General features: G+C 39.6%; 1 protein-coding gene across 1 annotated transcript in view; it reads right to left on the reverse strand.

Moving 5' to 3' along the window:
• Positions 1-19,149, reverse strand: part of LOC111146591 (zinc finger protein, FOG family member 2) — a 358,885-nt gene that overhangs the window by 2,808 nt on the left and 336,928 nt on the right. The window contains exons 6-7 of the mRNA XM_022502210.1: positions 6,713-6,919; positions 2,753-2,977 (exon numbers count right to left, since the gene is read on the reverse strand). Coding sequence (XP_022357918.1) covers positions 2,753-2,977; positions 6,713-6,919 — 432 coding nt within the window. The remainder of the gene's footprint in view (positions 1-2,752; positions 2,978-6,712; positions 6,920-19,149) is intronic.

The raw sequence follows: 19,149 nt of genomic DNA on the forward strand, positions 1-19,149 counted from the left end.
CACAGAGGGACAGTCTTCACTGTCTCCATCTTCCAGGTCAGGAAACAAATTCAAGGAGATCAAGGGAATGGATTATGGTCCTAAAGCGATTCGATGACAGAGCCATGTTCAAACCTCAGATTTTATAATTTCTAATCGGAGAACCTGCTTATTACAAAACCATGCTCTGCATTAGGAAGAAGTAGGAATACATTAGAGTTGATATTGATAAACTGTGCTCAAATCAAATAACTCTTAGAGCACTAGATTAGGTATTTATTCAAAAGAATCCAAGAAGGAACCATTTGGTAAAGTGATTTATAACCTCCTAATTTATCTTTGGTACAAATCTAGAATTTTATGCATTGGTTTTGCTGAACATGGTTTACCTCTATCCAGGGCTGATATTCAGCAGGTGGACACCAGTACATTCACACAGTCATTTAGGATAGAACTCTGTGTTGACTGATCACGGCCTGTTTCTAGTCAGTTATAAAATATTTTGAATATCACCAGTGACTGGTGAGGAAACTTTACTGCGAGGTTCTGATTTATAAGAAACACATATATGGTCATTCATATTTGTTAATCTTTGACCAGGCTTCCTGGTTTGCAGCTCCTTAAATCCTTGGAATTTCCCATGATAAGAGCAATAAAAGTATTTTTGTTATGTTAATGAAATGACTTTTAGAAAGCCCTTAGGTTACTTAAGGGTAGGGTTGGTTGCATTGAGAAACCACCTTGTAATTAGAGGGTTTGAATTTTTAGCCCCTCCTCCCCAATCTCGGGAGATTTGAGTTTAAATTGCCAACACCCATATTTAATCAATCATGCCTATGTAATGAAGCCTCCCTAAAAACCTGAAATGATGGGGTTCGGAGAGATTCCCAGTTGGCTCGAGGAGAATGGCAGCCTGGGAGAGGTCACAGAAGCTTCTCATCCTCTCCTCATACCTTGCTCTAGGCATGTCTTCCATCTTGCTGTTCCTAAATCATTACCATTTATAATAAACCGGTAATCTAGTAGGTAAATGGGTTCCTTGGGTTCTGTGAGCCACTCTAGCAAATTAATTGAACCCCAAGAAGGGCTCTTAGCAAACTCTGATTTACAGCTAGTCGGTGGGAAGCTCAGGTTAACAACTTGGGTTTCTACTGGCATCTGAAGTTGGAGCAGGGGGCTGGCCCCTTAATCTGGAAAATCTGATGCTGTCTCCAGGTGATAGTGTCAGAATTGAGTTAAATTGTAGGACACCCACTTGGTATCTGGAGGATTGTTTGGTAGTTATAGGGGAAATGCCTCCCCCACCATGTATGGGAATTGAGATCTGGACACTTTAACTCACTAAGGTCAACTCTAGTTCCCATTTGTTGACATATGGCTAAATCAGGCATGGCTCATGCCCTCTGAACTTTAGACTAAAATGAGACCTGCCTTTTATATTTATAAGCTGAAAACATGGTAGAAAAAACCTAGTCCTATAGCAAAAAAAGGGGACATATTAGTCTTTTTCTCCTTAACGGATCCAATACTCATTCTTCTATTTATCTGAGAGGTCCCTCGCTCTCTCTTTTTTGTTTTGTGAATGACTAGCTACTCACCGTCTGAGACAACTGACCTGTTTCTGCTTCCTCTGCTTTATCACCTACAAAAAGATGGCTCATTTGTAGGGAAAGGAAAGAGAATGACTAGAAAGGAAATTGCCAGTTTTATAGGTTCAAAGACAAAAGCTTGCACTGTAGTAGGGCATTGGAGGTTGGAATTAGTGTTGAGGTTTTTTTTTTTTTCTTTTTTTTTTTAACTCAGCACCTATTTCAAGTTTTTTTTTTTTTTTTTTTTTTTAATTATTCAACTCAAGCAAAAACAGTGAGGGAATCACCCAGCAGTACCTGCTAAGTTTTGTATTATGGATGCTGAAGAACTGACACCCAAACCTTGGTTTGTCCTATTTACAAATGTTCCTAGCAGTATCTAGGGTTAATATAATTCTGTACATTTGGTTAACTTGCTTTTTAAAAATATAGGAATGAATTAGAATGAATATGATAATGCTAACAATAATTGGGCACATAATTCCAGAGTAAAATGGGGACAATTACCACTGTGCTGTTAAAGAGTGAGGTAAAAAAATAAATAAATAAAAATAAAATAAAATAAAAAATTTTTTAGCCTAATTTTTCTTAAGGAATTTAAAAACGTTACACTAAAAGTGGCTTTATGTCATAGAGATCAACTAAGCTGTTCTGCGTGTTCTGGAAGTCAAGAGCATTTTACAAATTCGTATTTAAAAGTTAATTTCTCTCAAGTGTGATTTTAATTGGATCTATCAAAATAACAGTGTTATTTCAATTCCACAGATACTTATTTTTATGTACCTACTATTTATCCCTTACCATGTGGGAAATAATATGGTCAGTTTCCAAAGATCACTTGACACTTAAATCAATGAATATTAATGACAACATACAAAGGATATTGAGTTTATTTCTAAAATGGTGCTGTTTAAAAAAAAAAGAAGAAGAATGATTTGGCCTGTGATCTGAGTACTGTCATTGTTAGGAAAGAATTCAGACCCAAGTCTTTTGAGTAGGGTATATTGATTATAACTGACATAAAATCACAGTCAGCTGGTTCAGCAAGTTCGATTTTGATTTTATAGCTAGATGCAGTTACATAGATGTGGAATTATATATGTTTGCATATATGAATATAGGGATGTATGTAGAGAAACAGTAGAGTCTCCCAGAGCGAAAGCGGCAGCAAGGGAAGCACTTACCACTGTGCGAATTCAGGTGCATTTCTAGTGCTCGGGCATTTGAAAAGCTCTTGGTGCACTGCGGGAAGGGGCACAGGCTGGAAATCTGAGGAGCACTGTCTTCATTCTCTTCTGACACTGGAGCCGCTTCCCTTTGCCTCCCGCTGCAATAGTACATCAAATGGGCTTGCAGATTCCGCTCGCTTCGATACCAGATGCCACAAGACTTGCAAGGAAATATATCCTCTGCGGGCGAAAACATAGGGACACATTAGCTGCTGCCCATTTGGAACCAGCCCTGAGTGAAGCGGCATTTAGTTCAATGTTTCTCAGAGACTGCTCTCAGGTTCAGAATTAGGCGATCAGACAGTGATGAGCACAGTCTTGGGTGCTGTTCCACAGCCCAGGACTGAGCTTTTAAAGCAATGTTACACCCAGTGCAATTTACCTTCCCACACACTCTTCAGAAAACGGTACTGTAGGAGGATCCAACAGGAAAAGCGCAGGAGATGAATTTTAAGTTGTTTACAGTGTATTTAGGGTTTAGAAAAATATGCATTTATAAATAGCAATGTGAAATGGCTTATCTGATTGACTAAAAGGCAAAGATCTGATAGCTGAACTAAAGTTAGCCCTGACGCCAGCTCCTGACATCATTCGTTCATTTAATAAATTAATTAGAGAATGTCTACTCTGTGCTAGAGACTCTATGCTGCGTTGGGTGTAAAATAGAATGAAAGACCAAAAAACGGTCATCAGGGATCTTACAGTCTCCTGGGACAGATGAGTAAATGGTCAGGTAATTACATTAGGCTACAATGAGCAGGCTAATGGAGGCATCTGAGGAGTGCTTGGGGTGTGACACTAGGTGGGTGAGAGGACTGGAGGAAGGACAGGGTCAGAGAAGGATTCAAAGGGAGCATAATGACATGCCCTCGCTGAGTGGTGAAGAATGAGATTCTGTAAGTAGTGAAGAATGTAAGTGAAGAATGAGATTCTGTAATAAGAGGGTTGGGTCTTAACTGCACAGCCCAGGGGAGGGCATGGGAGCCTCAGAGAGGGACTGGGGGAGGGCTGGGAGGCTCTTCCCCAGGATGGGGACTGGAAGAGATAAGGTGGGAGGAGGCAGGAGTAGTGATCAAAGACTCTGTAGGCTCTCTTAAGAAGTTTAGATTTTTGGGGCACCTGGGTGGCTCAGTGGGTTAAGGCCTCTGCCTTCGGCTCAGGTCATGATCCCAGGGTCCTGGGATCGAGCCCCACATCGGGCTCTCTGCTCTGCGGGGAGCCTGCTTCCTCCTCTCTCTCTCTCTGCCTGCCTCTCTGCCTACTTGTGATCTCTGTCTGAAATAAATAAAATCTTAAAAAAAAAAGTTTAAATTTTTTTCTCAATGATTATGGAGAATCATTGAATCATTGTAAGCAAGAGATGGGCAGAATCAGATATTATGAAATTACGACAGTGAAGTAGAGTTTTGAAGGTAGTGGATTTGGAAGGAAGACATGACTGGGAGGAGGCAGTTGCGATAATCTAGGTGAAATATGACAGAGTTTGAGTTGTAAGTCATGCTAGGATATTTTTGTTTATATTTTACATGTATTTACTCATGAAAATTTTCTTCACGTATGTGTTTTCCCCTTCATCTATTTATAGGCAAGGAAACCGAGATTGAGTGACTTGCCCATGATCATGCAAGTGGGTGAACTGGGATGGGACCCAGTGGGAGAACTTTTCCATATCAGTGCCAAGGGAGCCACAGAGGAAGGAAAGTTGTATCAAGGATGTAGAATTGACTAGGAGCGATGAGCGCTACTTTGCAATTAGATGCTAGAGTGGAAGGTAAGGTCTCTTCAATGGCCAGGCTTCTTGTTAGCATTTCTGTGTAACAGTTTCATTCAGCTCTATAGGGAGCAGACGACAGACAGGTGAGGAGGTCAGGCAAGGACAGGTATAGGGAGACCAAATCTGACCCAGTGTTGTTGTGCAAACCTGGCACTTTGTAGTGAAAGGGAGCATGCCAACACTGGAAATTGGGGTTAATCCAGGCAAACTGAGGCATATGGCTGCATTAGATATGTGGGACTAGATATTCCTGTAAGAAATACAGGGAACATGGGGAAGGTGACGACAGAGGTCTAAAACTCAGAAGAAACAGCTATATGTGAGATTTGTGAATTGTTAATACAGAGTTGGTGGTGGAACCCATGATAGTGAAGGAGATGGCTCAGGGAGAGCACGTTAAAACAGATAGGAGAAAACTGAGGACCAAATTCTAGTGAATGAGAAGTAAGGACAGAAAGTACAATATAGAATTTCAAAATAAAATTTGGTTGTAAGATTATATCCTACTGCTGTTTATTATTTTAGCTCTTCCCACCAATTCAGAGGGCCATACTGCTTCGTGTAGTGTCTATTTAAGCAAGATGAGTTTGAACTGATTAGCTCATTTCAGAATGAGACCAAAGACTGTATGCATCTATGCTGATTTATTTGGGATCAATAGTTATCCCGCTACAGAAAGCAAACACAGTATAATCTCAAATATAATTAAAAATCACATTCACACATTGGAGCTTCACAATAATTTAAGGTACTCCCAGTGCTCCTGGTAACAAAACCCTTTTGCTTCAAATTCAAGTTGGGTGTATCTTATTTCAAGTTCCTCACTATCAGAATCAAAGTAAAAATCCAGTAAAAGAAAATAACTACATTTACATGAAGGAAATCCCAAAACATTACCTCAGGCTAGGGGCACTAGATCCAATGTTTGGAAATAAAGTAATTCCATATACACTCGAGAATTTCTTTAAAGGCTACTGTGACAGCAAGAACATAATTATTGTTGAGTATTTATTTTTAAAATATCAAGACATTATGACAGTATCTATAATTCTGCATCATTTAGTCTTAGGAATTTTCAGGGACATTTTTGATTAAATGCAATACCTCACTTACCTACTGGTTTGGAATGTATTCTCCTCTTATGATATGACTGGTATTCATGTTTTCTCACAGAGCTAGATAAAAACAGAGCTGAGTCTAGACCTCAGACCTGGGGACTCCTAGACCACTGATTTTCTGTCCTATAAAGTGTCCCTCTGTGTGTTCAAGGAATACAACTAGGTTCACTAGTCATTTTAAAATAATGTAATTACAAAGGCATATTTGCCAGAGTATACAAAGCATATTTTTATTTTTTTAAGATTTTATTTATTTATTTGACAGAGAGAGATCACAAGTAGGCAGAGAGGCAGACAGAGAGAGGGGGTGAAGCAGACTCCTGCTGAGCAGGGAACCTGATGTGGGGCTTGATCCCAGGACCCTGAGATCATGACCTGAGCCAAAGGCAGAGGCTTAACCCACTGAGCCACCCAGGCACCCCATACAAAGCATATTTTTTAATTCTCCACGCATGTATGGAGTTCTCCAGCTCATATGTATTTTTCTTTATTTTCCTATGTTTCTTTTTTGTTTTTGTTGTCATACTAGCTGATGTCTTGATTTACCCAGGCTATACTTCCTCTTTATTAATATACTTAATCACAATTCGATTATTTCCTTTTCCTTTTTTTTTTTTTAAGTTTCTAACTCTATAGCCCTTAAGGAATTCCACAGCTATTCTACTAAAGAAGCATCAATGAAAGCTATTCAATCTCTCATAGCTAAGTAGCCCTGAATGTTGTTCAACTAGTTTAGAAGGTCAGTTTTTGTGTGTGAGTGACATTCAAGAATCCAACCTGGAATGAATGAATTTAATTGTCCTTTTCATACTCTCATGAGAAGCGATCACAGATACACACACACACACACACACACACACACACACACACCACACACAGAGTTAGAGAAGATAAAATGAAATCACAACACTGGAGAAAAAAGTCCGTCCCTTGTTGCCTGTCAGTAGACATTTTTTTTTTCTCCCACAAATACCCATCAGCACTGCAAAGCTCCTGGACGGGGCTACTGCCCACGGCACTTACTATTGACAATAGCCGTGGGCAGAATAGAAGCCATGGCAGCTTGCTGAGGAAGCAGCTGAATGGAGTCCAACAGGCGCGCAGGGTACATCCCTTCTGCAAGAGTCATCTGGCTGGCAGCTTGTAGCCTTGAGTCGAAATCTACCACAAAGGCAATTAGCTCTTCTCCCTCAGAGATGGCCTTCGTCGTGGTGCACCAGAGCTGACCCCCTATGAAGAAGAGAGAAGAAAAAGAAAGAGCGAATGACGTAGGACGCTCCAGCCTGCCGTACACCGGATTGACGGCAATGGCATCTTCCGGTTTTCACATCACTTTCTACTAGGGGAGAGTGATGGAGACCAAGGCTGTCCTCCTTTTCCCTCCTGGGTGGAAAATCGCACACCTAGCATGAAATGAACTCTTCAGTGGCCAATAGTAGGAGAGAACTAAGAACCAAGAACAGACATCGTTTGTGGAGAGTTTTGGGAACCATGTGCCTTCTGGGGTTTGCCTTAATCATTACCCATGCTAAGACGTGGCCTCCTGCTTACCAAGAGGCCTGGTAGGGATCCAGCTGCAGAAATTTATTGCGGGTGAGCCTTTGCCGTTACTCTTTCTGTACCTTGTGGAAATAAAAAGTTATTTCTTCCTCTCTCCCTCCCTTCCCCACTGTCTTTCTTCCCAACATACCCACGTGCTGAAAACAAAACAAAACAAAGTACACGAACGCTCCTAAAATTTAGGAAGTTAAAATGACATTCCAGCTAGTTCTACTCTCTTTATGTCTGGTGCCATTTTCCTTTCTTTTCTCTTCTTTCTTTCTTTCTTTCTTTTTTTTTTTGGCTTAGTGATCTTTACTTATATAATATTCCTTATAATACGGCTTCTTTATCTCCATTTACCCTGATTGAACTTCCTGAAAAGAAGATATGCCACAGATCCTTTTCAAAAGGCTTATTTAAATAAAGATTTGTTTAAATGAAAAGAACCCTTTCTTCAAATACTAAGATATACTCTGGCTCTGCACTTCAAAATGATCACGTGTGGTGCATTAAAAAGAAAATTAACTATGCAAGTACATCTTCTAATGTATTGGAACACGATAGCGTATGCTCATTTATTTAACATGTTTAGACAGGCAAAGCACTTATATTTTGTTATCTACACTCTCAGGCCTAGATACGTATCCTGTACAGTTATGCCTGAAATAACGTGGCATACTTGATATGTTATAAAGCTTTTTTTTTCTCATTGTGTATATATTGCAGAGCTATATATTGTACTCATTAAGGAAGCAAAATTTGTACCCATTCTGATAAGTAATATTGCTCTGTTTATCTTTCAGCATAACTGCCTTTTCAACTGCACTTCATTTCCTCCATCCTTAAATAGATCATAGTTTTTAAACAACTTGTGGTAAAAATCTGCTGGAAAAGATAACAACAGCATACGCGATGGCAGAGTCGCCCAGAAGAATCAGGACACTTCCCGAGAAACCTCGGACAGCTAATTACACCAGCAAATGACGTCTTAAAGGTAAGCAAACGGAACACCCTCCCGGACAGTACAAGTCTGTGAAAAATACAGCTCCGATTACGTACCTCCAATGTGTGTGAAAAGTTGCAAAGTAAAACCCAAATATACCAAAAGTAAAACCCAAATCTACCAAAAGGCTAGAAAACTTTTTTTTTTTCCACTTTGACTCTTAACGGATCTGAAAGCATCCAAGTTTCGCAAAGTTGAAGAACAGATTCGCTTTGGCGCTGACTTATTTCTTTACAAATAGAAAAGCTGAGTGGCATTTCTGTGCAAGTGGCTGAGCCTGGCTCGGTGGTGGTGTGTCTGCCAGAGCTGGTTCCTCCCCCAGGAAGGCTCCTGCGTTCAGCGGCTCAGCCTTCTCTGATGTGCATACAGATCCAAACTACTTACAGCTGTAGACAAGGTAATCATTCGCACCTTATCTTTCCTCTGGGGTATAGTTTATTAAGTGAGTCTTTGTAGAGGAGAGGTGGGGCGGGCAGAGCAAGGCGCGACAGTCCAGGTTTCCTTCGTCGCCAGCTCTTCGGGAGTCCCTGGATTTCAGGGATGAACGGAATCACTTCCCTTATTGGTAATATGTCACCCCTTTTGAGAAATTTACATTTTTAGCAAATCCAGCTGTGGGTATCTTTCGCAAAAGGAAAGGTTTGGACTCAGGTTCCCAGGAGAAACAGATTTTAGAGAAGGTGCCACGCATAGCTAATCTGTCTCCCAGCAGAGACTGATGTGGCAGGATGACTCAGAATCCCTGGGCTCGAACTCTTGACCAGAAAGACCCACTAAGTAAAGGAAATAAAACTCAGGAATATTAAGTGTAATGGAAAGTAAGCAAAAATGATTTTTCTACATGATTAAACAGCCTGGCAATAGTAATGTATGTTTTCCGACATACTGAGTCATGTTTCATATTTTATTATCTTCATCATTTCATTTCATTTTATGGTTTAGAAAAAGCATCTCCTTTAGAAAGGTTGAATTGGGCTGAAAATGTACCAGGTAGACTTAATGAGGAAGTCAGTTGTTCTGGGATTTTTAATCTCTCAGATCATTCATTCATCAGCTGTTCACCGAGCTCTCTGCTGTGGGCTGGGCTGGGCTCACCGGCTTCACAATCAGAATGGACACATAGAGGCAGATGAATGACAAGACCACAGGGTAGGTGGTGTCCCCTAGTGCCAAAGAAAATTTGAGAGGAGTGAATAATGGACACGTCTCCGGGGAATCAGGCAAGCCACCCAAGGTGACTTTTTTATTGACTCATGAAATATAAAGGTAAAATAGCAGAAGTATGTGTGTGTGTGTGTGGGGGGGGTAGTTGGCAGGTCAATCATTGCTGGCAGAAAAAGGGGCACGCATGCCAGGGCAGGATTATGGAAGAGCCTGACTGTCCCGGGAATGGTTCAGAGGCCATCTGGCCAGAGCATGGCATCTGAAGAAGAAAGGGCTGGTCACAGGCAGGGGTGTGCTGGAACCAGCCTATACTGGAGTCTAGGACACAATGCCCAGTGGTCAGGCATTTTCTGTACTAGTGGCTATCACACTGGTAACTTGAAATCAGTCACGGTGAGAGTTGCTGCACTTGCCATTGGAATTAGCAGACATTACATATCAGGGCTCCCCACCCCTCCCACTCCCCCCCCACCACCAGAAAAGTTGAGCGCAGGGCCAGACAGCTTTGAAAGTAACAGAAAGACAGTTGTGTCTGGCTCCTCATGGTGGGGAGATGGCATAATTGTGTGTGTGTGTGTGTGTGTGTGTGTGTGTGTGTGTGAATAAATGAATAATGATAGTGGATTTTCTCTCCCAGAAGAAAGATCTCAGGGTCATGAGGACCGGAAACTGGAGGGAGTGGGGAGGGGCACAGGAATTATCACCCCAGGGCCATTTGGAGGCTCTTGTACTAGTTCAATTGTGAGAGGTGTAAATTGTGAGGGAGAAAAGGGCTCAGTTCAAGAGAGAGAGGGGGGCTGATTTCCTAAGATGAGGAAGAGGAAGGAAGCTGCTGAAAAAAACCTGAAGGTTTGGGTCTGGGAAATCAGAAGGTGGGGATGCCATCAACAACGCAGTAAAGCTTGTGTATTAACAGTGGAATTATACAGACAACAACGAGACAATTGTATTAATTAGGAGCACTTTCTGTGGGCCTAATAAGCTAAGTGGTTTATGTACTTCATCTATTTTAATCCCGTCAATTTTTCTGGGAGGTAGGTGATATTTTCCTCATTTTAGAGTTGAGAAAATTGAGGCTTAGAGAGGTTAACTAACTTGCCCAAAGCTACACACATGGCCAGTGGCAGAATCGTGATTTACAGCTCTGTCCGTCCGACTCCAAAGCCCAGGTGTGCACCCGCATGTCTGTTGAATGTACATGGGTGTATGTGCGTGCACAGAAATATTGGATTTTGCTTTGAAAATGTAAAGTCTGAAGTCCCTGAGGGGCTTCTGCGTGAATGGATTTAAGGAGGCAGTTAGAATTTGGAGGAAACCGAAGGCTGGAGTAAAAAAAAAAAAAAAAAAAAAAAAAATTTTTGGATATCATTAGCACATTCTAAATGACTGTGGATGCTCTTTGGATTGATGTGGTAATGCTAGAAGACTACAGAGTGAAAGGAAAAGAAACAGATTGAAATTTGGGAAATCTCAACAATTAAGATGTGGGTAGATGAGAAGTGATCTTTTTTTTTTTTTTAAAGATTTTATTTATTTATTTGACAGAGATCACATGTAGGCAGAGAGGCAGACAGAGAGAGAGAGAGAGAGAGAGAGGAGGAAGCAGGCTCTCCACTGAGCAGAGAGTCCGATGCGGGGCTCGATCCCAGGACCCTGAGATCATGACCTGAGCCGAAGGCAGAGGCTTTAACCCACTGAGCCACCCAGGTGCCCCGAGAAGTGATCTTTTAATGACAAGGTGAGCTGGACACCTGGGTGGCTCAGTTGGTTAGGCATCTACCTTCACTAGGGTCCTGGAGTCGAGTTCTGAGTCAGGCTTCCTGCTCAGCAGAGAGCCTGCTTCTCTCTCTGCCTGCTGCTCCCCCTGCTTGTGCTCTCTCTCTCTCTCTCTCTCTCTCTGACAGATAAATAAATCTTAAAAAAAAAAAAGAGCACATATTTGGAAAGGTTATAGGGGAACCAAGAGAATGGCACCACAAAAACCAAAGGTGGGCTCTTTGAAACCATTTGGCTGAATTTTTTAGATGGTGAATTTAGAGTATTTAACGTTAGGGAGTCATTTATAGGGAAAGAAATATGTCTGGTATTGTAACATGGTTTCAATTATAGATTCCAGTGAAATATCCAAGTGTGATTACTAATTGGGGATGTGCTCCCTTCTGCAGGGCATATGGGCAATGGAACTGGAGAGCTAGGGTATACATTTTGGCTCTGCCACTTACTGTGTGACTTGAACTTGTCACCAAAACACTCTGCAGATCCGTTTCCTCATCCTTGGAAATGGGAACGCTGATAATAGTACTGGATTCACAGTGTTATTGTGGGAATAAAATAAGCTAATAGATGGGACATATAATAAGAGCCATGTAACTGGTCACAAGTATCCTTTTGATTTGGCCAGGTTGAGACAATTATTCTCATTTCTCATTGTCCTGCTAAATCCAAGAAAAGAAATCTCACCAGAAAAGGAAAGAAAGCATAGGAATTCAATGAGCAAATGTATCCTTGCTTCACCAGAGAAAGTCAACCCCTTTTAGAAAAGGAGACTAACGGTGATCCATTCGTGGATAACATACTGTATCCTGACCAGTTAGAGAAATAGTCTCCAGCGCTGAGGGGTTGAGGAGGCAGGAGAACCAGTTTCCTACCCTCGAGGTTTTTGGAGTTAGAGTACATACGGCCAACTCCAATTTATAATTGAATAGAAGGACTTCTTATCTGTCTTGATTAAGGAGCAATCCAAGTGCATGCAAAGGCTAAATCATGTTGATAGTTAGCTATTTTGGTGTCTTCATCCTACTGACCTCATGTTCAATGGAAACGAATCTAAGCATGTTACATTTGGCTTTAAAATGAGAACACAACCATCAAAAAACAAAACCCAGAAAATAATAAGTTCTGGCAAGGATGTGGAGAAATTGGAACCCTTGTGCACAGCTGGTGAGAATGTAAAATGGTGTAGCCACTGGAAAACAGTATGGTAGTTCATTAAAAATTAAAAATAGAATTAACTTATGGTCCAGCAATTCCACTTCTGGATATATACTCAAAAGAATTGAAAGCAGGGTCTCCAAGAGATATTTGCACACACCTATGTTCATAGCGCCATTATTAAAAATAGCTAAATCATGGAAGCAACCCAAGTGTCCATTGACAGATGGATAAGCAAATGGTGGTATATAGATACAATGGAATATTCAGCAGCAAAAAGGAGAGAAATTAAAAAAATACTAAAAAGGAAGGATATTCTGACATATGCTAAAATATGGAAGAAATCTGAGGGTACTATACTAAGTGAAATAAGCTTGTTACAAAAAGATGAATATTGCACGATTGCGATGCCACTTCCAATCAGGTGCTGAGGGTATTCAAAAGCAGTGAGAGGGAAAGTGGGCTGGTGGCTGCCGGGGCTGGGGGAAGGGCAAATGGAGAGTTACTGTTTGATACAGAGTTTCAGTTCTGCCAGATGAAAAGGGTTCTGGAGATGGACCATGGTGATGGTTGCGGGACAATCTGAATGTCTTAATGCCATGGAACTGTACACTTAAAAATTGTTAGGATAGTAGATTTAATGTTATCTCTATCTGACCACAGTAAAAAAAAAAAAAATTGGCACCTTTTTTTTTTCACTAGAAACCACCATTGTGAATCTCGAATATTTGCACGTTTTTTTTTTCCAGCCACAGTTAAAGACAGGAATCTCATTTTTATAAAGTGGTTTCCATATGAGATGGTTTAAAACAACAGAGTAAGTTCTCTCCTATCAGCTTTCCTAGGAAAGTTACTTTAAAAAACAAAGCATCTTGAAAGTTCAAGTGACTGCTAAGTTGGAGTTGACTGTATTTGGCCACCTTAACTGTTTTCATTTGAATGAATTTGGGATACTTGTGTAGATCTGACTATTTTGAGTGATATAGCTCCTGAGATTTTGTTGACTTGGATTTCTGCGTTCGGGGCACCAGTGGAGTGTTCCTGCCAACGGAAGTTTTCTGTGGCTTTCATATACAGTAGTGTGTTTGATGTCCCCAGATTTAAACCAAGTAAATTTTAACATACAAATCCAAACTAACGGCATATTGATGAGAAAACAAAGAGAGTTATGTAAAGGGGTGGGGTTCTATGTGGCAATATCATATATGCTTAATTGATAAAACTCTCCCAACTTTCTTTGCACAGGCATCAGGAGCAAATGCTCTTGGTGTAAGGGATTGCATGTTAATAATAATGAAGCGTAGCTGGCATCCCAAGTCCCTGAAAATGTATCGGTCCTCAGCGCAAAGATGGACAAGAAAGAGGACTTGACTGGGAGGTGGGTAAGAAACCAGTTCTCGTCCTGACTGGATGATCTGTTACTGAATGATCTTGGAGAATTGCTTTACGTACCTCATATAAAATGACAGCCTTAGGCTAGATATCCTATAGATGATTATTATCACGTTGTAAACACCTTTTTAAGCTTCTATGACCAATGGGCTAATACTAGTAATAATCACATTTATTAAGCGGTTTCTCTGTGCTACTTAAGGGGACAGGGCTAAGTGCTTCGCATGCCTTATCTTAATTTCTCCCAAGAAAGCAGTAAGGTGGCTTTTATTTATGCCCATTTTACCGTCATATCATGAGTCTGGAAGTGTAGGTCAGGTGTTCAAAGGTCACACGGATAAAGGGGACTTGGAGGAAGGGAGGAAGGTGTGAATGATGGGATTTGGACAAGACATCTGGCTCTGGATGCTGTACTCTGGAAAAATCAGGTGTCCCAAAGGAGTCACAGGGACCTCCCATGTTCACTAACTACACTGTGCCACACTTGATCATTCAGTTTTTGAGGAATTTTAGCAGTTATCTCTCCGAATCAGAAATAAGATTGGTGACTTTATGAGACAGCATCAAGAGGAGGACACAGTGATGAGACATAGCTGTTAAGGGCACAGCTATGATCTGGAGCAGAATATCCATATTTGTGGAATAACCTCAGGTTACCTTCTAATAAGTCCAGCCAACTCTTAGAAAGCACTTACTATGTGCCAAGTGCTATAATAAACATTTCACACCTATTAAACTCATCTGGTAGTATTAAATAGAAAGTAGCCTTTGCCCAACTCCCTGTTTCAATTACAAGTTGAGCTTGACTCTAAAAGGGCATCAAAATTGCACATAACCAGGGGGCACTACTTGGCAATCTTGACCACACAGTCAGTTCACCTGGGAGCTCTTAATCAATGCCGATTTCCTAGTCCTACTGCAAATCAGTCAAATCAAAATCTCTGGGAGTGATGTTTGGGCTTCATTATTTTTTAGAAGTTCCCCAAAGGGCTTCAAGTGCCTCCAGCATTAAGAATCGCTGGCATGTGGAGGGCGGCTATCTGCCTTAGTACAGGGTAGAAGGAGTGAGACGCTACGAGCAGAAGTCTCTTGATAATTAAATACATAGACAGGTCCAAACAATCCAGTAGGGAGATTTTGAATCTCAGAAAATGGCAGCTGAAAACAGCTCTGAATTCCCCCCTTTCCCCGAATATTTGAAGAATGTTGAGAGTGTTGAGTGAAAAGGTGAGGAAAGATGGATAAAGCAAGGATGTAAGGACTTACCGTCACCTTTCGACTGAATAAACCAGTTAGGAACTTGGTAAATTTGTGAATGACATTAGGTTTTAGAACGTTTAATTCTTTATTATTGTGAAGGTTTGTAACTTATTATTAGAAATGGTCAATCATAGCGTTTCCCCTCAAAACTGTGAAAGATCATATTGTATAAACCAGAGCCAAAAAAAAATCACATTCCTGCTGCTTGGGCGTGAAGTCTTTATCGAATGACATCAGGCTCTAAAGCAGCTATCTGATACCTCTCTTGCTTCCACCAAATGGAAAGGTTATTTTGGGATCCTCTCTTTGTCTGCCTCTTATGCTGCAAACATAGTCACTCTTCCCAGTCTCCACACCCACACACCGCTCCCTCCACAAAAAAGGACAGATATGTTCAAGGTTCCATAGAAAGTAATAACCACTAAGACCTTGACATTCTTGAAAAACCATGTACTTACTGTTCTAAGTAATGTTTATGATCAAAGTTCTTGTGCAAACAGATATGGTTCCTAACAGGAAGCTTATAAATTTTTTTTTCATAATTGCTGTCAAAACTGCAGTGAAGTATACTACAAGTTTCAATAATAAAGAATAAAGTCACAGTTCAAGCTCAAGTATATTTTGGAAATCCACGCTCCTCTTACTAGAAGCAGTACCCTGAAATATCTCTCCATCCTGCCAAATTTTTCACTTGCACTTTTTATTATTTATGAAATCAGTGTCTGCACAATGTCATGCAGACCTCTGCTGATAAACTCTAATTAAGATTAAGACAAGCCTTTTGGAAAGGAGCCCATCATTAGCAAACATGATAAACACAAAAATACTCCCTACTTGTCAACCAGGAGCAATTCAGTAACCTAACAGTATTATCTGTTGCTAGGTTACAGAGCTGACAAAGCTTCAATTATATTGTTCGACCATACCTATAGAGTTCTGTATAAGCAAAATGTATCCGGTATAAAAGCATTTAACTTCGTCCATGCTATCTGCAATTCACGGCTTCTTACAATAGTAAAAATCAGGTTAATAATTACATAGCAAGCTGAAAAGTCTTTTCCATGTGTTATGTCTATACATGCTTCTTTCTAATTTACCTGTGTGATTGATAGACGCTTGCTCTGTAAAAATGAGGAAATGCAAGCAACGTGATGCTGTACCCCTCGAACCTGACTACATCTGGGCTCATCAAGATACGGACCTAAGCTTAGCATAAAAATATACAGCAAATTGAACCAATTAAATCACATTTAGATTCCGTATTTCTCTGCCTCACTATGTAGAAGGATAAGGAGCCTTAAGCAAATAGACAAGGATACCAGTTTGAAACTTTATTTAAAGCTAACCATACACATCCCCCCCCACCCACACACACACTCACCTAACAATACAAAAGGAAATTGGTGGTCTACAGTCATTTATTCTGATGGCTTTTCTAAGCATATATTAAAAGTTGAAGTTAGTGACTTCGACTATATAGCATTAAGTCATTAAATCTTACTTCCCTTTATTAGAGACTGAGAACTAAAGGGGGGAAAAAAAACAACCCATGAAACAGCCTCTAAAATACAGACATTTGACAGAGGGAAAACAAAGGAAAAAATGCACGTGTATAAAAAGAGAATGTCTATGTCAGTCACACCTTGAGATTTTACCCTTTATGTTTTTTTTTTGTGATTTTCATGTAAATTTGGAGAAGTGATCACATATAAAAAAACCAGCATTTTTAGATAGCTCTGGCAACAAAATGTTGTATCATAAACTAAATTGCTACAGCATTTTGGTTTCTTTGAATGTACAGTGATATTTCTACATTAATCTAAAAGTCTGTCTCCTTCACAATGGGATAGAAGATGTGTGTCAGAAGATGGTCAATTGACAATCAGAGTTTAGTTAATCAAGATTACCCATTGGTCTACAAGAGTAAACTATGATACCTCTTAGGCACACTCAAGTAAATTAAATCCTTTCTCTGGGGGAATAAATGGACTGTTTAACACACACACAGAGGGACATTATGTTTCTGGAGGTGGAGGAAACAGGGATACTTACTTGTTCGGTCATTAACTTCTTTTTATTCGTATGAAATAATTTGAAAATCCAACATGATGCCTGCTTGTGAAATTTAATTTTTTCATAACTGGGAAGCAATTGGTCAGAATAACTCCCTAAAAGCGAAATAACTGCCACATTTCAACACTCTGTGTGTGAATGCCTAGATCTCAAGCTTTCGACACGACCACGGTATGTATATCTATACGTAGCCACATTGTTTAATACACATTTTATAATGAATTCAAATCCAATACTGTTGAAATTCTTGACAGTGGAGTAGTGCAAGGAATAGAACTTATAAATTATGTGTGCCCCTTCTTTGAAAACCGCGGTGGAGGTTTCTTTGTGCATTGGCAAATACAGTAGGAATATGAGGTATTGTGTGGCTCCTTCTGCACAGCACCTGATAAAAGAATAAAGAGCTGTGACATATTCTTAAAACAATAGAGGAATTAAAGGGAAACAATGGGCCAGCTGCTTCATTAATACAATCAAAAGGGAGCCCAGCACAGAGGAGTCCAGATAATTAAGCATTACTCTCTTAGACCTCCTTTCTGTAATAAAATTGCTTAAAAATGTATTAACTACTTCATAGTTGTTAGATAGATCTTTGCACTTGTTTATTTAGAGTTGATTAATGCCTTTTTTTCCGTATGCAGCAACATGCCAACTCATAGTTTACAATAGTTTTTGAATAAAATAGAGTGAGAATAATTGATAAAGATCAGCACAGTACACAGCAATAAATCAAAAGCATTTTGCAAAAGGTCTTTCCTGTTTTTAAATCATCTTTAACATTTTTCATTTGTATTTATAGGCAATGTGGGGCATTTGGGGGCATTCAACTTTCCCATCCTGGCACTCCTGACATCTTTTTATAGAACATCCTAGCAGTTCCTGGGAAAGGGGAGAAAATCAGATTTGACCAGCAACTCTGGGGTGTGTCTTTGATATCTGGGCCAACGGAGAGAACAGATTTTTTTTTTTTAATTATTCTTTGCCTTTTTCAATCAAGAGGGATGGACACACAGCAGAATTATTTGCCAAATTCACTATTTATCCTTCATTAACTTGATTTAAAAAAAAACGAAAAACAACTTTTTATGCTCTTTATGTTAAAACACAATTTACAATATAAGATATCAAGGCTTTCATTCTTCAGCTCTTCTGTAGGCAGCCTTTCCTCTGATGTCAATAGAACAGTTAATTGCTTAAGAACTGGAAAATTGGGACTGAGGACTGTGTGTTGAATATTGAAGTGAGGATAAAAACTATACTCTCGTTTTTAAGGAAGCTTCCGTGAACCCAATGTTAAAATTACAAACTTTATTGAGCCCTGTGGTCACTTTAAATAAGGTTGATTCTATTCTGATGATTTTAGGATCTTAATTGAGAAAGTGAGATCAAATTACAACAGGAGTCAGGGAGATAAATGAATAGAGATACTTAACCATATTTCTGAGATTAAGAAAAGAAAGATTTCTGCTTTTACACATGTTACATATGATTTCAAATTTATCAGCTAGAGTCATATTTCCAAAGATCTTCCTGTATTAGGTCAATATTTTAGAGGATACAGTATATCTAATTCCAGCTATGAAACCTGACTTCTGGATTCAGTGGCTAGTTCCCTATCAGATTCATAAGTTTCCCTTGAATATCAGGAAATAAAAACATAGAAACTAACAGTCAGTAGGTGCAAATGAAAAGGACTATTTTAGGAAATATTATTTTATTTTAATAATCTACATGATTATTGAAATATTTTTTCTTTTGATTAAGCCCACAAAATTTACTTTGTTAGGGAAACATAAAGCTAAATAAACGTGAATTGTTTATAGACTTATCATCAAGTGAATCCTTACAAGGACACATCTTTGAACACCTCAGGTTTATAAACTATGTTTTTACAGCAAAGCAGACTGCTGGCAAATTGCTAGTAATGCTATAATGTAAAAACCATGAAATTACAGTACCCTCCTTCAGCAAGTATTTTGGAAACTAGCTCAACATTATCTGTGAATTATCTGTCATTTCAAACATTATTTGAAGCTTCATTATTTAGATTCAACAGATAATACTGGCCTGAGCAGAACTCAGACACAAAGAAACA

Source organism: Enhydra lutris, unplaced genomic scaffold (assembly GCF_002288905.1).
Source record: "Enhydra lutris kenyoni isolate GAN:26980312 unplaced genomic scaffold, ASM228890v2 scaffoldscaffold14, whole genome shotgun sequence".
Taxonomy (NCBI): Eukaryota; Metazoa; Chordata; class Mammalia; order Carnivora; family Mustelidae; genus Enhydra; species Enhydra lutris.